General features: G+C 41.4%; 1 protein-coding gene and 1 long non-coding RNA gene across 2 annotated transcripts; one reads left to right on the forward strand and one right to left on the reverse strand.

Annotated features, from left to right (window-relative positions):
- Positions 1-314: 314 nt before the first annotated feature.
- On the reverse strand, positions 315-2,335 carry LOC125383464. The gene is made up of 2 exons (XR_007222745.1): positions 2,221-2,335; positions 315-1,744 (listed from the first exon to the last, which is right to left on the reverse strand). It is a non-coding gene; the product is annotated as an uncharacterized LOC125383464 (long non-coding RNA).
- Positions 2,336-5,754: 3,419 nt separating this feature from the next.
- Positions 5,755-23,947, forward strand: LOC124140120 (autocrine proliferation repressor protein A-like). The gene is made up of 14 exons (XM_046507508.2): positions 5,755-6,060; positions 11,223-11,340; positions 12,170-12,284; positions 13,482-13,598; positions 14,442-14,537; positions 14,709-14,798; positions 15,699-15,828; positions 20,711-20,828; positions 21,190-21,277; positions 21,772-21,810; positions 21,991-22,079; positions 22,762-22,855; positions 23,095-23,160; positions 23,594-23,947. The coding sequence occupies exons 1-14, from the start codon at positions 5,871-5,873 to the stop codon at positions 23,711-23,713; spliced, it is 1,470 nt and encodes a 489-aa protein (XP_046363464.2). The 5' UTR covers positions 5,755-5,870; the 3' UTR covers positions 23,714-23,947.
- The last annotated feature ends 299 nt before the right edge of the window (positions 23,948-24,246 follow it).

The raw sequence follows: 24,246 nt of genomic DNA on the forward strand, positions 1-24,246 counted from the left end.
AAAGCAATACACAATTTGAAGGTTCGTGAAGAGGACAGTTATTGAACTGTAAAACTGTGAGGCAGTTCTTTTTAGCTCCATGGCTTTGGAACTCAACATTTATTTTTTTAAACAGAGATTAATTAAACTTTTAAAAAGTTTGAGAATTTCAGTCTCAGGAACAAGAAGACTGGGGCCACTGACCTAAAGCTTTATGAGGATGAAGATCCACAGTGTGGTTGTGATATATTGGTTGCTCTTTCACAAGACTAGTCGTTGTGTTTTTAAATTGAAAGATTGAGTCACACAGTTGAAGGTGAATTTTTTTGCAAAGGTATATGACAATAAAAAGTTCCTTGTTTCTTTCAGGCACCATAATATACCTAATATCATATATAAACCATAATGTAAGTAAGCCCTGGTCAACTGTGGGAAAAATTTAATATTATGGGAAAATTTAGGTGAACATTCCACATATTCTTCTATAATGAGTTCATGGTATGCTTATTTCCAGGACTAGGATGAGGCTAACTAAGGGTGTGCCTTTGTGATTTCAGTTCATCTGTACATTTTGTCATATAGTGAATTTATGCAAATAAAGGACTTTTGAAACCTCACACTTTCAATTTGTCAGATTGTTTAAATGACCTACTTTACCTTGTTAGAAGTGGGTCTTAAGAGCGTTGTTTCTTTGCCTTTTTTAACACAGCTGAATAGAGAGCTCAGGAAGCCTTCCATTACAGACCCCACATATATTCTATGCTTGTGGTGTCAGTTCATTGAAACAGTTTTGATTTGAATATACAAGCAGTATTTTAAGAGTGAAAACATACTTTGCTGAGTAAGGGTGAGTGAGTGAGTGAGCCATCCAGCCAGTAAGTGAGCAAATGTTGATTAACAAGGATAGATCCAGCATTTTGAGGGAGGGGTGCAGAATATCAAAATCCTCTCTCAGATAATTTTACTGCCTTCAACATACTACATCATCGATGAACATAACCCGAGAAACAGCTAAGGATACACATTTCATGAAAACAGGAAACTGAAAAAACACAACCTTAGCATATCTAAAGGTACAACACCATGGAGATATCTCTGCTGTACTGTCGAGTCTAGAGAACTGTTACCGCACAGGGGTTGGCATACATTCAGTGTGCTTGGAGAGAAAGTGTTTCTTGGAACCAGCTGGTTCAAAGTGGTTTGTTAAAGCAAGGTTTGTTTGTAGGCACATCTGGAATAGTTCGCATTCATCCTGATATTGTGCGAGTTCTCTATCATTGACACGTCCGAGCATACCACTTTGCATGGAATACACCTGCAGCAAACAATCCTTCTAAATGTAGATGCCTCAATTTATTTGAGGAGATGTGGATGTGTACCATGTGATCTAATGTCTATTTTTCACTGGACAAGATCCTATGACTGCGATTTAACATCTGGCAGACACAGTTTGTCTGTAGGTTGATCTTGATAAATTAGCTCCCCACTCTACAAATGTTTTTTGGTTAAAGTAGAAACGGAATAAATCGAGACCGGCCCATTAGGTAGTTATGTTTGCGAGTTTTTGTACTGAATGAATAATCTCTGCTCGGAGGTGGTAGTGAGGTGAAATGGGTTGAGCCCATGTTTTAGCGTATGCCGCAGTGTATCAACAAGTACCATATTTTAACGTCTTTTGGTATGACTTGGCCCGGGATTGAACCCCCGGCCTTCCGCTCTTCAGGAAGACGCTCTACCACTAGACCACAGAGGCGGTCATCTCTGCCTGGAATGGAATGAGATAAACTTCAACTTTCAAATTGTACCTCTAGTTCAGGATTATAATTGTGGGTGGGTGTAAAAACATACTCGCCTTTTGTGAGTCGCAGAACAAGTAAGATGGGCAAATATGATACAAAGTGTATATATGTTACATAAAATCAATAAGTTTCATAAAGATTGAATATTGTTGAGTCCTGTTCCTAGTTGATACTGATCCATAAACACATGCTTATGATATAGTCGGCATTGTTCAATGGACTCTGATTTTATCAGAGATTTCTTATAATTAAAATGCTTTTGTTGCTTATATTTACATTATTTTTTTTATCACGTCTTGCCAATTTGAAACCACACACCGTTTGGCTTTCTTGTCAACTCGCCTTTGGTTATGACAAAAACATAAAGAACAATCTTCATGGATATTTCTCCTTCTCTTTTAAATTATACTGTAACAGTAATTATACATTATTATAAAGTTACTTGTGCATCTTCCCAGGGCAAGGGGGTTAAATGACAATAGACGTCCAGTTTCCATCCTTGCCGAACGAGGCCGGAATTTCGTGGCTCGATCGTTGCGCCACCAGTAGCTAAGATGAGTCCTTTCTATGGCCCTCCTATTGACAAATCAGATTCCACCTATCATTTGCTTCAAACAAAATGGCGGCGCCCAGTCAAGACAATCTGATCGATAATCAAGATCTGTATTGTAATAAAACGGGTCTTATCTCACCAAGTACATCAAATTACTGGCGCATCTTGATTAAAAACATGAAAAAGAGTTGGAAAATATTTGTCAACCCCGAGTTGACGGTACACGTACTTTACAAATCCTGCAATCGACCGAAATCTGCACGGCAGTTTACGAACCGGACGTCGATTTCATTACGCGATTTTGATTGGAATGTGCATCGCCTCGTTAGTGCAGTCGAATATAACTCCGAAATTACAGCCTTGTTCGACAAGAGTGGAAACTAGCCGAGAGCCGCGATCACGTGATGTAGGGTCATGTCTTGACTGTAGGACCCCGTCGCTACTCTCGGCTAGGGTGGAAACTCGACTTTTACGGTCAGTTAACTCCCTTGCCACGGGAAGATGTAAATACAGTCGCTAACTGTTTCGCATTATTGTCCTAGCCGTGTCGTTTTAATGGTTACACTTGTTAATCAATATTGGACTTCCGAGAACTGAATATGTGGCAACTATGGACCGAATAATCAGCACATGGAAATGTTTTCTAGACACACATCGGCGTCATATAGCTCCTGACTGTGATGGTGGTTTAGATGGCGACATGAACCATAATATGATATATCTCTGCCAAACATATCAAATATATATATATCGTATCAACAGTCATGGATATTACGAACATTAACAATACGAGCTAAACCTTTGCTAAATCTAAGAAATTATACCTCAAGTAAAAATTATCCCGTTTCTGAAGTGTGACTCATTCAATAAAATACAAAGATGAAACAACTAAAATCGCTAAAATGGTTTAAACGTCGCAGTCGCATTAAAAAGAACTCCCGGACCCTTAAATAATTTGATATATGATTCCATATCAGACACCAAGTCTATACGCGCTCTCTGGACTGAGCCATAGAGAAGGTTAGAGCGTTGCAGTGTTTCATCTTCCTCAAGGGCTGCACTTCACACTTTCTGGTAAATATTGTTATTGCCGGAACAGTTCATTAGGCAATGGATCACTGTCTCTTATACATTTCCACGTCAGTGGAGGAACTTCATTATCAATAACGCTTCATGCATTAACCCATAATGAACAGTGAAGTCTTCTGAGTGTCTTCGTGGGCGAACTTTGACCCAATATGTCACTGCTTTGTCGTTTATGTATGCCTGTTCTTGCCTGATGTCATATACTTTACATATACAGTGTAAGCCTTATAATGCCCTGGTTTATCACATGTAGGTATAGTAGAAGGGTACCGTTTGGGATCTGTAACTTCCACTTTCCAGTAAACCGTTAAATTTAATAAATGAATGTTCAAGTAAACAATAAAGAGTTCACACAAGAATTATAAGTAATTATTACTGTTATATTGATCTTTGATACGTTATTCAGGCATTCATTGTGTAATTGGTGATTGAGTGAACGTAGTTTTTTCGCCAGAGTCAGTCAGTTATATCACGGCGACCTGTCCCACATCGTAACCACACAATCGTATATAGTTGACTCTTAAGACAGATACGGGCTACTTTAGACCTGTTATGCTCCGGAAACCTCGCTGGGGAGCATCAGTGGTAAACACAATTTGCATCGGAACTGCCCAGGCGGCAAGCGTCCAAGTGTCGCGTACACCTGGTGTCATAACTGATTTACAATGATCCATTCATATAATTTTCATTACTATCTTGATTTTAAGCCCGATGGAATCTGTTTCGGCAGATACTGGGCCCGATTATTCTGGGCCCGATTATTATGTCTACTTTTCTGAGGTAGCTATTCCAAATATCGGCACCCCCAGACGCCGATCCCCGGTGACAGGTTACTGAGTTCGTATTACCTATCCTGTACCTGGAAGAACTTTGATCCGGTCAGTTTTAAACTTGACGGTGAATGATACTGAGGTTCCATTATATTAACGACTCACGCGACTGATATATACCACGTGTCCCTCTCCCGTGATCTCGCGACATCGCCTGACGGTGGTCAAAAACATGTTTTGATATTGTCCGAGATAACGATATAAACTATGGGTGACTACACCAACGATATATAACGGTACATTAAAGGTACAAAGGACAAACTAGGAAAACGGTCATTTTTGACACACGGAATTTACAAATAGAGCAAACATTTAGAAATTGTTATGAAAGTTATCAGATATGTTCATATGAACATATGAAAGTTATCAGAAATGAACTCAACATTTGTTCATTTCAACAATTCCATGTTTACGACTTATTAAAACACTAAATGCTTAGGTAAGTATAAAATGGGTCGAAAAAAGGCAAATTTTACAGCCTTTCATGCAGCGTTTTTCTAATATTTGAACATGAGCAAGTCTTTGACCCAAACTGATTTTCATAGGTGATGTACATACAATCATTACAAACATACAATGGTAAATTGTTACATTTGGTCACGGACTTTCTCGTACTGAGAATTTTATTTGAAGGTGTATTTCGCCATGTCCGAAGTCCACAACTTGCAAGTGTGAAGAAGAAAACAGGTAAGTCGGCAGTCATTTTGAACATAACTGGTAATTTTCATGCCAATATTACAAAGTTTTCTTACATTTCCAGTGGACCAAAAGGGCCTTTATACTACCCCATCTTTTACGTTTCATGCTGTCTCCAGAGTTTCAGATAACCTGCGTATTTGCGTAATGTACGATTTGACCTAATTAAGAGACATACCATACAGGTGCTCGTGGGCTTCACCAAAGTGGCAAACGTATAAGACTTTCATCACCTCTGGATTTCTCCAACATTATACTGACAAACCGTGATATAAGTGGAATACTGTTTAACTTACTCACCCACTTACTAACTGCCCACGACCCCTGAAGATCCGGGTAGAGAATGGGTCTTCAGCAACAAATGCTTTTAAGAGGCGACTAACGGGATCTGGTGGTCAGACTCTCTGACTTGGTTGATGCATGTCATCGTATCATAGTTGCGTGGATCGATGCTCATGAAGTCAATCACTGGATTGGCTGGTCAGACTCGATTATTTAGAAACCGCCGTAATATATCGAATATTGCTGAGTGCGGTGTTAAACAACAAACAAACACATGCTTACTGCATACAAGTCGGTCTCCATACGATATGCTGTAGTTAAGGCGTGTAACAGTATATTAACCGTTCCTATCGACCTGCAGCTGCCATGACTTATTCATTTCCAATACTTGCGCATGTCAGAAAACACATCTAAATTAGTAATAAAACTATTTTAATAAAGTTCTTCGTTTTACATTGACCCTGCAACTTTAATAATCACAGTATGTGATCTCGGTGACCCACATAAGGATGTGACCCAGAAATAGATAAGCGCGTCTTCTCTATCTTGTATACAAGCTCCCGAAGGAAGGACTAGGTCCCAGAGCTCGATCTTGTTACATGGAATATTGACTGTGTACCACCGAGACAAACCGCTGAGACAAGAATGTTGCTGAAAGTGATATGTTTGGTGGCAGCATTGGGGGTGGTCGTTCCCACCCTAAGGGCGACCCCCCTCGACGACTACGTGAATAAGGCCGACCCCCACTACAACTACACGGTGTTGGAGTGGAAGTACCGGGGTCCAGACTTCACGCTATACCTCATCAATATGACGTCACAGCAATGGCTGACGGGTGAGAAACTGTGTTTACATTTGACTGACATTATTTAGCGAGGATGTTAGGGCATTTCACTGTGGTGGCATTGGTACTCCAGTGTTGAAGGCTCCGCAAATCGCTGAGCAGAGTTGTGCCCCTTGTGTGTGCCTGAATCCGCTGGTCGTTTGTTCGAGTCCCATATTCCCAAAGATTATGATATTTGTTTGTCAGCACCATTAAAACCCTAGTTTTGGGGTTTCAACAACTGTTGAGGTGAGGCGAGTACGAAAGAAGTGGTACCCCCATCAATGTTGCAAAACACATACATGTCTTCAGGACCCGTGAAGATCCGGGGTATAGAATAGGTCTTCAGCAACCCATGCTTGCCGTAAAAGGCGACTATGCTTGTCGGGTGAGGCGGCTAACGGGATTGGGTGGTCACACTCCCTGACTTGGTTGATGCATGTCATCGTATCCCAATTGTGTGGATCGATGCTCATGTTGTCAATCACTGGATTATTTGCAGACCGCCGTCATATAGCTTGAATATTGATGAGTGCGGCGTTAAACAACAAACCAACAAACAAATCATGTCTTCAGGCATAAGTTCAAGCGCTTGACGTATTCCTAACGTTACCAGTATGACAGAATAGATACAGTATCGCCGTGAGAGGCTTGACACAGTATATCTAACAGCGAAAAGGGCACTTTAGGGGTACGTCTGTTCCAGATGCTGCAACTCGTTGTTCAGATCGAGTTTTCTCCCTGTGGGTTCGAATCCGCGATTATGATTCTTGGTCTCTGAGTACAATGCAAGTGCACTTACTCATCAAAGTGGTAAACGTTTTCGACCGGAGTCTATTTGGGCTTTCCTTCCACATTACACTGGCAGGCGGTGATATGTGTTCAACCCAACTCACCTAATGCCTTAAAGTCTGATCATCACGACTCAATGTAAGAATAGCTTTAACTTGAATACCTTACAATTAGGTTTCAGTGTGTACCTGTCGACGCTCATCAGCTGGTGAAGACAAAGGATCACGCGAAGACATTTCTGGTTGTGGTTTCTATATACTGTCATTTGTTCACGTTATACGATCAGCTGTTCCGTATGTCACTTCCGGGGGGTACGGGGCGAGCCGGTGTAAACGCCAGCAGGATTTACAACACACGTCTACAGTTCATGTTAGCTAAACGTCAAGAAATATTTTTGAATCCTATGCACATTGTTGCCTGGGATGCTTACTTCAAATATGAATATCTGCTTTCTCTAAAAGTGAAATTTGAACAGGAACGTTTCTGGTTTCTAAAACGGCTACCAGTTTCCCTGCTACGGTGATGGCGACGGCTACGGCTACAGCTACAGCTGTTTCTGCTTGAGCATCCACCACACCCTCTGCAACTATAGTAGTACAACTTGTCTTAGTCTGTCTCACAGTCCCGAGCCATATTATGTTCTCTTTCGCCCAGCCCTTACTGTAATTCTATAGCCCTAAATAAAGCAAGTGTTGATTTTCCCCAGTTTCAGGATCTCCCATCTCACTGGGGTTCTTTTTAAATTTAAATTGAGTTATTTGTCTCTATCAAAATGATATATTTTCAGAGACTAAGCATTAGTCTAAACTTGTCCTTCCCCTAATACCACCACTACTACTACTTCACTAACTTGCTGGAATATTGTAAAAAGCGGCGTAAAACTGTACTCACTCACTACTGCTAGTACAACTACTACTACTTCTATTACCTCGGCAAGTCAGGAAATGCGGCTCAATGCTGGCAGTGTTGGCTGTACCGTCTGGACAGTGATGGTGTGGCTGTATAAGTGTTAGCGTAGCCATACTTGCTAGGGGAATCGATGCCAATACCCACAAGGTGTTAAAGTACCATGCAGCTAGACCACATCACATACTGCTGACCGCCACAACACCGTTTGTATAGTTGACAGGATGGTCGAGGTGAAGCACTTACACCAAGTATATCTTTCGCAACTTTGATCACCGATCAACCTACTAAAACTTGTTAAAGAGGTTGACAAAATTAATGCAATCCGTTTTGCTTGTTGGTCCGCTGAGAATATGCCCTCTTCTTTCTTCCCACGGATCTATAACTATAGCGAGTGTAAATGTAAGTGTAGATGTGAGTGTGAGGTTAAGTGCGATTGTGAGTGTGTGAGTATACGCGTGGGCGTAAATGTAAGTGTGGATATGAGTCTAAGTAAGAAGTGACTGCCTGCTCCAAGACTTATGATACACAATAGATATTTGCTCCACAATCGGATTCTTATTTATGACATCTATACTCAACGCAGACGTGTCACATAGGCCGATTGACTTGCCATTGTTGTGTCTACCACAGCACTACACAATGTGACCAATGCAAATAAATCTGATGATGCGCAAGAAAGAAAGATTGCTTGCTATTACTCCGTCTCCCGTCACAGACTGTTACTTCTACCACGTACAGTTGAGCTCATAAACTCCAGAAAGACGGGAGATACATATCCACAAGAATGTTAAGTCACGATGGAATCATGTCCACCAAATCTAAGTCGATGCCTAAACCTACAAATTTCCTCACAAAACCCTTCCCCGGAACAACGCCTTCCGTGCTCTGTTTAGTGACAGCCTGATAAACATCTATATGACGGAAGTTAACGAATGCGTTGAATAACCCGCCCGTCTTCAGCGACAGCATATACATCTGATACACGTCGAAGTGTGGTAGTCACGTCGTTATTGTTCGATGAACTGATTACAGCGTCAATAAAACGTCGTGTAACTTGTATGGAGCATGGAGCATGCAACGTTTGTACGCCGTGGTAAAGAAATGATCGTAAAACACCAGTTCCAAGATTGATGGATGAGGCGATCGAAGAATCTGTTACCCTTATATAAGCATCAAGGTTGTCTTTTAAAGTCTGGTTATATCTTGGATGTTGTTTTTGCGATTGATGGATAACGCCAAAGACGTAACGCGCGTAGCTGGGTTGTCTCACAAGCTCCAACACGCAGCATTATCGTCGATACTGTAATGGTCTGAATACTAATAACACCCATGTTACATATTGGTTTTTAGAACATTTATTATATTCTTCATCCATATTTTCACTAGTCAACACGACATATCTTAATTAAAATTAAACGAATTGATGAGTTTAATAGCTTCTCACGCGCATAGTTTGGTAAACACTTCACTCAGTGTTCAAGGACGATACATTTCGCATTTGTATTTGTCAGGCGTAAGGTAATGAAAGATGAAATGCGGTAATTCTCTGTTGCGTGACGTCATCGACGCCAGAAAGACCTATCCTAAAGTTACAAAAGTCTTATTTAAAGCTACTCTACTATAAAACCGTAATAAAACACTAAAAGAAATATGCCGACCGATTAACGAGTAAAAGTTTGTGTGTGCGAGTGAACGTGTATTGCGTCTGTTTAGAATAGTACCTGTTCTACGTTCTCTGAAGGTTTTAATGAATTATGCCATGGAAAATCACGAGGGTAAGATGGTGACTTAATAGTGATGTAATCGTTTTGGTGAAAAGGTATCTGACGTAAATGATGGTTCTGTTGATGAAGAATAATTGTGATGATGATTGTGGCGATGTTTGGTTATATTTATGCTGGTGTTTGCGAGGATAGCAGTGATGGCGTTAGCAATGCTGTTGGGTGATAGTGAGTTGATGTTGGTGTTGATGCCGCTTTGAAGTATTCTTATTGTATAACGGCGTGTCAGCTTAATGTGTGAGGAAAGCCGGAGTGATGTCTCAGACGTTTACCACGGTTGGTGAAACCCACGAGCGCGGGTTTAGTACTGACAAACATAGAAACATAATTTGTGAGGTGAGGTGATATGGGTTATTTAACGTCGCGTCCAATATTATTGCACTTTTATAGCAACGTGCATGTGTGTGTGTGGCTGCTTGTACTAGTCCGGACTGATGCAGATTTATAGTGCTAGCTCACTGAGATACCATGCCGCAGTATAACATGAATACCCTACTCAGACACAGTATGCTGACTCCGAGCCGACCAGTCCTTGTCTTAGCCCCTTAATGCCGAGAGCCAGACAGGATAACAAGTACCATCTTTTAACGTTTTTTTGGTACGACGCGACCGGGGATCAAACCCCGGACCTTCCGCTCTCCGGGACGCTCTACCACTAGACCACAGAAACACAATTGGAGCGAACCGGGATTCGAACCCACAATCATAGGTTTCTGCTGTGCCCAATGAACGCAACGCTGCACAGCGAATTGCGGCGCCTTAGACGACTGGGTCAGCCATGTTTGCGACGATGTTAGGTGTCAGTGGTGTACAATAAACTATGGTGACAGTTATCATATGTAAGTAATGTTAGTGGTGGTAGAAACTGGTGTAAATGTATTTGTAGTAATTTGCAGAAGATGATTGTACTACCAGCCAAGGGGTGTCAAGTGCTGTCGTAGCCAGATTTGGACAGCGGTCGACAGCGGCAAGTCGAACATAATAGTTTTGTACTAGAAATAGAGTTATCTGCCCTTGTTGTGTACATAAACATGGCGGGATTGAAAGTACTAGAAGTTTCGGGATGAGACAGTTTCTAAAAGGCAGGCGACAAGATTTGTTTGTTTGTTTGTTTGTTGTTTAACGCCACACTCAGCAATATTCAAGCTATATGATGGCAGTCGGTAAGTAATACCAGACAGTCCAGTGGTTGACAACATGACCATCGATCCACGTGATTGGGATACCATGACATGCATTAACCAAGTCAGCGAGTCTGACCACCCGATCCCGTTAGTCGCCTCTTACGGCAAGCATGGGTTGCTGAAGACCTATTCTAACCGGGATCGTCACGGGCCTAGCGACAAGAGAGCGTTTCGAGGCATTTCCGACCTGATTTGCTTCAAATTTACTTCCCAGGCACAGTTTTGCTGCTGTCACTTATTTGAACCATTGTATTGCCTTATGATTTTGTGCTTTAATATAGTTTATTGATTATTCATTGATAGTCATTTACTGATTTCACAGTGTAGTTCGAATTTTTGTGTCAAGCTCTGTGTTTGAATTTGAAAATCCCCTCGTAACACAGTACTGGTTATAACGCCTTAGTGATGCAGCTGTTTCGGAAATATGTTATTGTTTAGTGGTCCAAGCTGGAACGGCAGTGTCAAACACTCCGGCTAATGGCTAACATGCATGTTGTTGAATATTCAGAGGTGGAGGTGGAGCACCCTATCTGGTGGCACTACATGATCGTGGCGGTGCCAGACTACCTGACTCGGCCAGACGGTGGCTGTCTGTATATCTCCTACGGCAGCAACGGTTACGGCAGGTGAGAACGGTATTTACCCGCGCAACGAACTCACTGTATGTTGGTTTAACGTAATATACCTCATCGGTATAAGCAGAAAAATATATATCAACAATAACAGTGCCAATATAACCATGTTAGATTTTCTTCACATGGATATGTAATATTTCACGCTAATTAGATGCTAGTTAAATATAGTGCTTGAGTCACACAGTGAATATCACACATGGGCAAAACGTGTGTAACGATGCACAAGGGTCATGGAGTAAAGAGAGGTTTTGTATAGAACGTAGAACTCATGTTTTTGAAGTATTAAGTTAAGGATTTAAAGCCAAGAATCAGCAGTATTACAGTTATATCACAGAGGCATGGAAATGATAGAGTTCGGGTCCAACAAACCAGTGGTTGATAGCAAGAACTATCCGGTACGAAAGTATCCGATACCGGCAAGGGTCCCGTTCCATAAAGCGTTGTTATCTATCGGGTGAAATGTGAGTGACGATCTTTAATAGCGCCAAGATAAATTTGTGGAACGGGGCCCTGTTTAGTGGGCTCTCGGACAAGTATGGGCTCACTTTCTATCCAGCTTACCATATCTAAAGCTGGTGAAACAAATTACTTCTCTTATAGTTCACCATTATAATAAAATGCGCTACTGCCCCAAATGTAGAAAAAGTTGTCATTTTACTTTTCATGACTATTATTAGAATCTACTTCCAGTCTAGTTCCAGTGGAATCTTTCAGATTTATGTAGGTCCCGGACTACAATAGTGGCGGGGCCTAGCTGGATGAGACGTTAACGTGATAAAACGTTTCAACTCGTATGCCTGACAACTTGTCCTTTTTCCAGTTTCACTCCCGACGTGGGGGACGAGTTTGTCAGTTTCATTGCTCTGATGGCGGTCAGTACGGGAACCATATGTGCCAATCTTAGACAAGTCCCCAACCAGCCTGTTGTATTCAAGGTACATTTTATGCCCGTCACAATGACTATTTGCGCTACATCTGCCAGTCTGTTAAAGATATTGAACATTCCCAGATTCCGGTAATACCAATCAGTGGACGTCCTTGCAGATCATGCACGAGATTACTCAGGTTGATTCTATTTTCCTGGTAAAGTACCTCATAAAACATGTCCCTACGACGAAGGGTTCAATTTAAGGCTGGTAAAGAGATGCAACAAGGAAAGAGTGATTTTACGGACAAGTTGACAGTAGAAAAAGTTCGCATCATCGAAACGCCAGTTAAATCTTAAACAGCTGTTGATCAAATGTACCATTTGAAAAGGCGCTTCTATAGCTAGTTCCATTAACTGGACTCGTTTTTACAGTGTCGATGCGGTAGTGCGCATGTTTAACAAATTTCACTGCCGGAGGGACATCTGCGCAAATTACTCCGTGAATGTTTTCCAGCAGATAACGGGCACAGTAGCATAATGTTTCACACTCTAAATAGGTGTAAAGTAAGTGAAATGTATGTAATTAGCTGGATCACTTGACATTTGCAGAATAACCTAACTGATCTTCATTCACATAATTAGACATTTTTGTAACCCGCGATCGAGTGACTTAGTCACTCGTTGTCGGACTCGCTGGATGTACAGAAAAACCCGATGCTTTCAGAGATCATGAGTATTTTACGAACGTTTCTACTTGTTCGGCTGGCCGATTTGCAGTTTTCTTTAACGTTAATGGCAAATCAATATCTTCTCAAATTGCCCGTGTCAATTTTAAATAGAATGGATCAATCTTCAAACCCAAAATGAACAGTGAGATCTAAAAATTGAAAGTTCGAATGCTATGCATCACTTGTATTACAATTCATGGCGCTGTGGGGGACACCATGAACTTAGTAGTCTTCAGTGTGGGGGGCCAACACACGTGTACCCCTTCTGCCATGTCCCTATTTTTACAACTAGAGGTCATTCAGTGCATAAGCATTACGTATAACCTTGGGGAAAATAGTAGAAAGATGATTTTTTTCTGGAGACCTTCAGAAAATCACACCTATGCCCTGAGCACAAAGTTCCCCAAGTTCCACCTGGTGGCATCTTCAAAATGTTCAGTGTTATTGTATTGTTCATGTGCTGCTGCAAAGTAGTTAAAAGTTGTGTTATTTTTTGTCTAATGATTTTGGCCTATTTGATTATTTTTGTTTTCCAGAACGATCCCAGCAGGGCGAGTCGGTCCGAGGATGCTGTGATAGCGTGGACGTGGAAGGTGTTTGTGCAGGACCACCCCGACAGACCCGAGTGGTTGCTTCGGTTGCCAATGACGAAGGTACACACTGCAACCTCGTTAATCCGGACAGTTTCCGGACTAACATTCGGTGAAAAGGTATTGATTTAACTTCGCGTTGAACAGGACTCCAATTATGTCACGGCGTGTCAATTAATGTGTAAGAAAACCCAAGGTGATGCATGTGAAACTCGCGAGCTGGGATATAGAATTTACAAACTTTAGTTCATAATCAGGGCGAATCTTAGATCTGACCCCAAGATCACCGGATCCTGGCACTACTAAGGGACGCGACTCTCTACGGCGAATTTGTACTACTTGACTACAATACCGTTTCCCGTTCCAATCAATAAATCAATAAGGTCCAATCAATAAAACCCTTTCCATAACAATAAGCAATCCCTCTAAAGGCAGAGTCCGTTGTGCGATTACGTCGACATCATTAGCATGCGTTGATGAATCACTATCAATTAGTGATGGTATCAAGAGTTCGCGAAAAGGTTAGCCTATCCTGCTCCTGCGGTGAGGCTGCCAACCTTTTTTGTACGCGGGATACGGGGGTCTATTTTGAGGGTATTCGGGACTCAGCACTGGGTACGCGGGATTTAAAAAAATATAAATGGTGTATTTCCGTTATATATTTTAATTTTTCGATATTTGTTCAGCAATTTAATTTCAAATAACACCCTTTTCTCAATGCTTTTGAGATTTGTGTTAAGTAGTATTAGGGACTCAGTGGTAAGCAATGAGAATCAAAAGTGCAAAATATAAGATGGTATTCGGCATTCCGGTTCCCCCAGCGGTTGCACCCCCCACAAAAGCAAGAAATGGCCGTCCAGCGTGTATTAATTATAGCAATACCTGGCGTTTTCTGTGTTTATGTAGGCAGCTGTGCGGGCTATGGACACAATGACCGACTTCGGCAAGAAGATCAACCCCCAGTCTAACATTCAGAAGTTCATGGTGTGCGGGGAGTCCAAGGTAGGATACGTATATTCCGAAATTTGAGAATCCATAATGGTATCCACCATAGAATCTAAAATGCTAAAATATAATGATTTTTCCTGTTTCCTATACACGAGAAGCCTAAAGACACTGATTGGTCCATCTAGGCTGATTGTATGTAGGTTATAATACTTGACGTCGTTACAGCGAGGGTGGACGACGTGGACAACGGCAGCGGTAGACAAGAGAGTCGTCGCCATAGCTCCAATCGTCATGGATCTACTCAATGTACAAGAGGTGCGTATCTAACAGAGTGAGTGAGTTAATGTTCCACCGCAATAGCACAGTTGCAGACGTATCACAGTGGGTGACACGAAAAAATTGGTTTCACAAGAAAAAATAATATTGATGTTCGATGGCCATAGCTATCACACGTTATGCCATATTAGAGGTGATGGGTTAGCCTACTGAATGATGTTGTTGCCTCATCACGCACGGGATCCGGGTTCAAGCCTTCATGTTGGCGTGCCTAGATGTTTGGTAAATGCAAGATTTACACTGGTACAGACACATCCACACAAAGTCCTAACCCTCACGTTCTTATTCAAGCCACAAATTAACCTTCTCTCTCACAAACGCACTACCACTCGCCTGACCCTGACGTCCTCATTCGAAGTCACAAATTAACCCTCTCCCTTACGCACGTTCCTACTCTCACCTACCCCTCACATTGCTCCTCAGCTAATAATCACTTTCGTGCTCTCACACCATTCAACACACAGTTTTCTCACTGCCAATCTCACATTCGGTTGTTTGTTGTTTCACGCCGCACTCAGCAATATTCCAGCTATATGACGGCAGTCTGTAAGTCTGGACAAGGCAATACAGTGTTTCAGATCATGAGCATCAATCCACGCAATTGGCATACGATGACATGTATTATTAACAAAGTCAGCTAGCCTGACCACCCGATCCCGTTCGTCGCCTTTCACGACAAGCGTAGTCACCTCTTACGGCAAGCATGGGTTGCCGAAGACCTATTCTGTACCCTGATCTTCAAGGGTTGCCAATCTCACACATCAACCTTTTTGTCCTACCTTGCCTTCAACGGCTCTTCAGGTGTAACGAAAACTTTAAGTTTGTATATCCGTGTACTTCCACTATGTACCACGAGGCATCTCACCTTGCTTCTGACAGAATCTTCACCATCACTACCGGTCGCTAGGAGGGTGGACGTTTGCATTCAGCGACTACTACAGCCTCAACTTCACCAGGCAGCTTGATAACCCCAACACTAAACGCATGTGCGACATCGTCGACCCTTATTGTGAGATATTGAACGTTTAATTCTTTATCACACAATTAGTTAAATTCCTTTCTTTTCGAAGATAGATTACATGGCTGATGCGATATCAAGATGGTAAGTGCACTTTTAGCTCACCCAAACTAAGACTCATATGAGATAGTGTCATGATGGGTTGCCATTATAGAGGTTGATATATTAGAGTGAGTGAGTGGGTTGCTTTTATCGCCGCTTTGAACTGTATTCCAATCATATCACGGCGTGTCAGCTTTATGTGAGAAGAAAGCCCAAAGTATGCAGGTCTTTTCGCGAACACCTGGTATCATTACTATTTGATAGTGATTCATAAACACAAACTCGTAATATAGATGGAATCATACAATCGACTCTGCTTTCTGCAGAGATTTCTATTGGATATGGAAAGGGTTTTGTCGCTTTATTTATTTGTATACCACTTTGGTGAAACCCACAAGAATGGTTATGAATTTATATTTTGGGCTTTTGTCCATTTAATTTAAATCAGACCTTAATTCTCGCGACCGCCAAACAAAAGTCCCAGGACATCCCATTACAGGTAATGTCAGAACGAACTTTGACCGACCATTGAAGTGACTAACAAGAAGCAAACATTACCCGGGCTTAACGGCACTTCAAATTGGCGATTTTCATTCCATGCCACACTCTAATTTTTTTTTGACAATGTTCTCGATTCGAAATTTGAAAACTGAATAAATAAAAATTCTGCAATGTCTAAACGGCCAATATTGTATGACAGTACTTCAGACGGGCTTTGGACAGTCTCCTCCGTTTCGAATGTATATTCCATTGAGCGAGAGATAGACGATGATTTGGACAGAATCAGTCATACATCCTGTAACTGTCGTTCGGAATATCCCGTGTTAAGCTTTTCGAAGATGCATGATTAGAAAACACATTCCGACTGTCACTTTTCCGCTCTGATTTGGTCGGTTGAAAGGTCGTTCTGACGTGACCCGTAATTGGATATCTTCAGATCTTTGTTAAGTGGAAGTGAGAACTATGATCTCATTTTAATAAGATTGGGTTTTTGTATGGTTAGACTTTGGCATGACACAAAAACGGTTGATTTTATTAAAAAAGTAGATGGCATTTTGAGTAGAAGAGTAACTTTTCGTAGGAATCTATGGGCATCATTGCCTTGTATTGAGAAGAGCTCAGAAAATTCCATTCTGATTCGCTTACATGGTAATTTGTTTCCTGCTTCCATTTCTTCCTTCATGTAACAACTCCCTCTAAATTTTGATAAACGCAACTTGATAATTATTATTTCTATGACATCTTTTATAAAACAAACAAAGGGTATTAAGGCCATGTTCACCACATATTGCAATTAATTGGTTTTTACACTATTGTTGATACCTCTGGTAATGCTTTCATATTCCAGAAGTATAACTGCTTCATATGAAGTAGTGTAAATGTTATGTTATTGAAAATAACAACATAATATTTGGTCATTTGTCTGATTAATGTTCTACCATAACAAATTCATTGACAAACCCCATACCTGGTACCAGGAGACAGAGCAGCACGTCCTAAAAGGGGGGTGGTGTAACAACTCAATTAACAATGTCAATATCGGGTGTTGCCACCATTTGCGTTGATGCGGCGGTGCATTGAAGACACCACAGGATTGAAACAGCCACGTGCAACAGGTCGGCGGGCATTATCCTGCTGCAATGTGACGTTACGTTCCTGTATTTTCTCAAAGGGTAGGACGTTATGTTGTCCAGGTAGCGTACGCCATTTAAATTGCCATTAACAATGATGAGCTGTGTTCTCCCATGAGTTGTGAGGCCACTCATACCATTACACGTTCATCCCAAACTGACGACGTTGAGTAACGCAAGCGCCGCTAAAACGTTCTCCTAGACGCCTCAAGACCCTTACACAACCATCAGAGATGTCCAGATAAAACCTGAAATCATCTGTGAACAGTATACTGTCCCAGTCTTGTCTTCTGATCCTTAGATGTTGTCTACAACAAGCTAGTCGTGCCTGACGTTGACGCTGGTCGTCTGGGCCGGATGTTGTGCTCCCCCAACTATCTGGTTGCCTACGGTTCTGTCACTAATTGGTCTCAATCCAGGACATTTCCGAGCTGTGGCAGTTTGGTATCGATCCGTATATGCTCCAACCGAATATGATTGTCTTGTTGACTTGACGTCATACGTGGACGGTAACGTCTCCAAAGAGATGATATTGTGTTTCGATCAACATTAAAATATCTGGCTATTTCCCTTTGCACCATTCCTGTTTGAAGCATACCCACGGCGCGTAGACGTGATTTTCAGCAAGTCGGGGGCATTTAGTAAGCGGTATTTACGGTTAAACAAAAATGTTTTTATGAGCACCTTATAGCTGAACAATCATCGTGTGCTGAACACATTAAATAACCACGTGTGCTGAACACATTAAATAACCACGGGTGTGAGTATCATGCTCCTAACAAACACAAATATCCAAACTGTACGCCGTGAATTAACATGCACGTGCGAATTGCGAATCTCGAACTTAAAGTCGAGATGCGAATATGAATTGAAATTTGAAAGATGCATTATTTAATTTCAGAATAAATGTGTTTTTCCTGAACTATATATGAAGCACAGCTACTTTGCCGTTAGTTTATTTGAATTAAACGTCGAAACGAAATCAATAGTTTCCCCAACATATCGATATAACATGGACTTTGCTTGTATTAACCTTTAAACCTGAGAAAGATGCACATTTGTCAAGCGTTTGCATGGTACATGTACTTGGATAACAAGCCTGCCTTCCATCTAATATTAGAGTTGTATCGTATGCAAATAGCGAAAATAGATATTTGGTATTGCCAAATGTAATATCCTTATATTTTGAAGCATAATTGTTTGTACTTCAGCGCATATCGAAAATATATATCATGACAGAATTCACCCTGCCTGTAGCCTCTTGTTATTTTGAAGACACCAGAAGCACATCCATTCACTGGAACACCTGAACTAATTTGACAGTAACACGTTTTGACCCAGTTTTACAATGATTCCCTGAAGTTAAAAAGTCATTAGCGTTTCTTGTATGGAATCGCAGTCGACAGAATCAAAGGTTCATCAGTAATTCTCCTGGAATGTTCATGTATTCTGTACATTCCATTAAGTCAAATATAGCCCAGTACAATCACCCATGTTTTTCACTGTGTCTATTTGGCCATAAAACTCTTTTGATCTTCACTAATAATTGTAGGCAGTATCGCTTTTATTGTTTGCGATAGTCCGTTTTTATACAATACATTACTAGGGAGGTTGATCTCCAGTGTTTCAGAAACTGCAAAGGTTTATCTTTGTTCGGAATACGTAAAGAAACGCAAGTTGTACATAAAATTCGGATAACGTTATGACCATAAAAGATTGGTGGTAATATTAAGAAATGATAACAGGGAAGGCATTTGATAACAAATGGGCGTTGGTTGTTTGATGACAACCGTCCCTGTTTATTGAAAACAGGGGACACCACTAAAAGATAAATGACAAGTGTCAGTCGTGTCGATCAATAGCGTGTGTGGTCTCGTTACCTGAGAGTCTACAGGTCTTTGGAAGAAGGCTTGAGGAATCCTGTTGCATTCCCTCTCCAAAAAGGCTTCAGTTTCTGAAGTGTATGTGGCTGCCTTGCAGCCTAAAGACGTCTCCCAATCTCGTCCCGGAATGCTCAATTGGCGCAAAGAATGTTATTCACTCTGAGGTCCTTAGAAACCCCTGCTGTATGGGGACAAGCGTTGTCATGCTGAAAGGCCTGGAGTTGAGGTTGACTCAGGAAGAGAGGTCTGACGTGATTACGAAGAACATCATCCCTGTACACGACAACAGTCCCGCGCTGACGGAACCCGTGTAGAGGGGTCTCGTAATGATAACTGAGGCCTCCCCACACCATGATGCTTCCTTCTCCCCACCGGTCGGCCATCGCTGTGAGAAAAGTTAAACCTTGATTCGTCTGAGAAGACAACTTGTTGTCACTATTGATGTCGCCAACGCAGGTGCTGTTGGGCCCACTGCAGACGTTGTTGGCGGTGACGTATGGGGGCCGACGTAAGGACTACGACATTTGATTCCCGCCGCTCTTAGACGACAAACTGTGCCGGCTGACACGGGATGACAGGATGACGTGGACCTTGAATGTTTGCAGCTGTCTGTGTTGCTCGTCCATGTCGGTCACGCAGATGTGTCACCCTGATGTAACGGCCCTGCGCTAGAGTAGTGACCCTCGGACTCTGCATGTATGTTGATGCCTTGCGACCAATATGGTGATGGTAGACACATGACATCCAAAGTGCCTTGCCAATGCAGTTAACGTTGATCCGGCCTGTAGCATCCCATTGGCAACGCCTCGCTGGAGTTCAGTTAATTGAACCATGTTTCCTGTTTTCTTTTTCAAAGTAGAGTGTGAAATGCTCTATGGTTTTATTAATATGGTGGCTTATAAAAGACGGACAAGGGGGGAAATGCACGCATTTTTTTGCATGTGATTTGCGCTTCGAAACGACTGCGTTCCTGCGACGTGCTCAAAATGAATGATGTAAACAGTGTATCTTCAATGCGTCTCTTGAAGTTTGTATGCATTTTCTTTTCTGTCGAAAGAAGTTGATATTTTTGTTCCTTTTCAACGTAATGGACAGTGCAGAAGATAATATTTAATATTAATAGTTTTTTAAATATCTATATAGAGATTATAGTCTCATCTTATCTTTTTAGTCCGGTGTAAAACATGGAATTTTAGGAAAACGAAAAGGGGTGTCATCTACTATAATAATAGCATCATGGACATCAAAACATTGACATTCTTTATTTGACATACATATATAGAGAGATATAGATATATAACAATACATCTGTTTCAGCATACATAGACCGATTGACAATGCCCAAGTACATCATTACCACGGGAGGAGACGAGTTCTTCCTTCCGGACGACGCTAAGTTCTACCTCAACGATCTGAAGGGAGACACATATCTCAGGTACACCAAGGATTCTGCAGCACGACACAATTCTTGGAAACTTCCCTTAATCATTCAATAATGAGTATGGTCTTACGCCGCTTGGAGCAATATTCCAGCAATTACGTTGGGGGACAACAGAAATGGGCTTCACACATTGTACCCATGTTGGGATTCGAACGTTTCGGCGTTAAGAGCGAACGCTTTAATCACTAGGTTAAACCACGTCCCTAATCATTCATCAGTTTTGCTTTATATGTATCAAGCTCATGGAAATGACTGAAGTTTCTAAAAAAAAACATTTTCAAGACCGAACACTCGAAACACAGAAATGTAATGGGTTTCCTATTTAATCAACATAATCTGTTTATTGTTTCTGAAGGAGAATTCCCAACGCCGAGCATAGTCTAACGTTCCATCGTATCTCACTCTTCTTCGGCATACAGAGCTTCTTCCAGAGCGTGCTCGAGGTGAGGAACTAATTGTATCTGTGGAAGTGTACTATAACTTTTAGTAAAACTCAGAACAGAAAGAAATCTAATTCAGGGATGCATTTTCTCATTCCGACCTCTTGGTCGTTTCATTTTTACAAATATTTATTTGTTGTTTATTTTATTATTTCTGGTATTTGAGGGCTGCGTAAAGAGAAAGGCTGTTATTGGAATACCCAGAATTGATTTACAGCTTCAACGAAGTCGTCAAGGCAACATATTAGTTACATTTGAATAACTGACGTTTTCAGCCTTTTCTTTAAATCTCAAGACATGGTTTCACAGATTTTTTACGATAACATATTGTGTACGAGTTTCTCATGAAAAGGATCTAAGCTTTAAAGGCAACTGTAGTGGGAGATGCGTGTAGTTGGCTACGATGTACAGTTGCGTGCAGCGACATGAAGCTGCATTAAAGTTTATAACACGTTACTTTGAACAGGTGCGTGTATTCTGATACTGCCCTGTTTCAGGACACACCACGGCCTCAGTTGCGCTGGGAGAAAAACTATGTAAGTTGTTGAGATTTTATTGTGCTTTCTTTAAGTTGTTGACAATGTCCATGAAACTTTCACAAACATGTACACGATATTTACATTATATCATTTGAAGACATCTCTTGCTATTTGAATAATGAAATTATAAAATGTTCATATAGAAACAATTCATATAATATATTTGTATTTGTTTAGACCGCCGATGGTGGAATCCTGACATTTTATACCAATGTTAAGCCCTTAACTATTGGAGTGCAGCATACCCGTACGGTCGGGCCTTACAGGTAGGTGTTTAGAACACTCGCACTGTCGAGCTGTACATGGTACGTGTCTGACATACCCACACGATCGGACTATACAAGGTAGGTGTCTAAAATGCCCGCACGATCGGACCGTACAGATGGGTGTTTAGAATACTCGCACTGTCGAACTATACATGGAACGTGTCTGACATACCCGTACGATCGGACCTACAAGGTAGGTGTTTATCATACGCTCACGATCGGAACTTACAGGCAGGTGTCCAACATGCCCGCAGGATCGGACTATACAAGGTTGGTGTTAATCATACGCTCACGATCGGAACTTACAGGCAGGTGTCCAACATGCCCGCAGGATCGGCCTGTACAGGTAGGTGTCCAACATGTTTGCACGAACAGACCTTGCATGTGGGCGTCGAGCACCAAGAGCGTTATGGGCTACAAGGGGATCATATGTAACAGGTTCTAAATTAACTCTTTCCATTTTGACGCGCTTCCTTGAATGACAATGCGTTTTCAGCGCAAGATTAACTATGCGTTGCGGTCTTTAAGAATACCTCTTGTTTGCACTTTAATGACAGGGACCCCCCAGAAATTTACTTGATAGTATATACTATTTTACAGATTGGTTGATACATTGATACGTTCAGTTCTTATAACATGATTTATAGCAAGCGTAACCGTGGTTTGTTTTCGTTCACTGTAGACGCGACTTCCGGTTGGCGACAGCGGACCCAAATAACCCGGATGGATTCCTTCCTCAGCTTGTCGTGTGGATAAGGGATGATGTGGAATTTATGGTACGTTGCCTAGGCTTCCTGTATATACTCCCTGGAATCACGGCTCGTGAAGTGTACAAACAGGCTAACACATCTATATGGTGTTGATTAAGAGCAGGCCTTCACATTTACATGCTGTTGAACAACGAACATGCCCCAGATATTTACAGGTCTAAAGTCGACGTCCTTACGTTTTTAAAGTAGTAAAATAGTTTAGATTTAAAAAGATACTCTTCAGATGTTTTATGTGTTTGTTGCAGGGAGAGTGGGTGTATCGGGCTACGTTTCAGAATCCTCCTGAAGGTTGGCTGGCCTTCTATATGGAAGTAAGTCAAAACATGTTCCATCTGCAGTGCTTGAATGAGTGAGTTTTATTTTACGCCGCTTTGAACAGTATTTCTTATATATCACGGCGTGTCAGCTTAATGTTTGAGGAATACCTGATGTTACCTATATAGCCCCTAGAAGACAAAGGGGGCTTGCACGTGATCCTTTGGCGGATGACGATGTGGGATTCTAAACCACTGTCAGCGGATCCGATCTATACGAAGAGACGCAACCCTGCAAAAATCATTACAGTAACTTAAGCCCTGAATTATCCGCGAAACGTTCCTGGTTATAACTGATATTATTTGAACGGTACACATACTTAACATATTTGTGTAAACAGAAGCATGATGCATCGAGATTTTATTCCGGCCAAGATGTACACGAGTGTACATGCCAGAAGTCATTCCAGTTTGTGTTTATCATTTTCAGGCAACATTCCCAGGGCCGGGTGTGACAAACTTTGAGTTCTGTTCCGAGACGATGATCATCCCTAATATCTACCCCTTCCCAGAATGCCACGGGGAGGAGTGTCTGGGAACACTGGTCTAACTGTACATTTCCTGTACAGCATTGATTCGCAGATGCAGAAAAAAACCATATTCTGTGACAGTGTACAATTTCTTCTTTAAGGCAATGTTATTACTCTTGTGTAGCACAGTTTTTCATACCTAAAATATTACAAACCGCTCGAGTCTTCATTTCAAAAGAGATTGAGTGATTTTCCTCTTTACCCTTGTGGTCTTTGCATTGTAAATGTGGAAATAAATAACAAACGAATTGAAATTTGTTTTTCGTTCTTATTTTTGAATCACTCAAAGACGAAAAGAAGAAAATTAGTTCAGATATTGTATGGAAACGATCTGCACTCATTTCTCACATGTGTATCACCTTATGGGCAGAAACTGACTGCTCGTTATGGCGTGTTGAATTACCTTTGACCCACTTATCATCGATCAATGTAATCTTATAATAGTTTATCTGGCATTTATATTCGCATACCTCGAAATCAGTGTAGTCCTGTCGATATATGTTGGATGGTCTCCGAAATATTACCTAAACCCCATATCGCATAATGGATGGTG

This window comes from Haliotis rufescens, unplaced genomic scaffold (assembly GCF_023055435.1).
Source record: "Haliotis rufescens isolate VD_foot unplaced genomic scaffold, xgHalRufe1.0.p SCAF_23, whole genome shotgun sequence".
Classification (NCBI taxonomy): domain Eukaryota; kingdom Metazoa; phylum Mollusca; class Gastropoda; order Lepetellida; family Haliotidae; genus Haliotis; species Haliotis rufescens.

What these genes read in the sequence shown, in the direction of transcription:
- LOC124140120 (XM_046507508.2), top strand. Translation starts at nt 5,871, where the DNA reads ATGTTGCTGAAAGTGATATGTTTGGTGGCAGCATTGGGGGTGGTCGTT. An exon ending in AAGGGAGACACATATCTCAG is followed by an intron (nt 20,829 to 21,189) that starts GTACACCAAGGA and finishes TTGTTTCTGAAG; the next exon opens with GAGAATTCCCAACGCCGAGC. An exon ending in GGCTGGCCTTCTATATGGAA is followed by an intron (nt 23,161 to 23,593) that starts GTAAGTCAAAAC and finishes TATCATTTTCAG; the next exon opens with GCAACATTCCCAGGGCCGGG.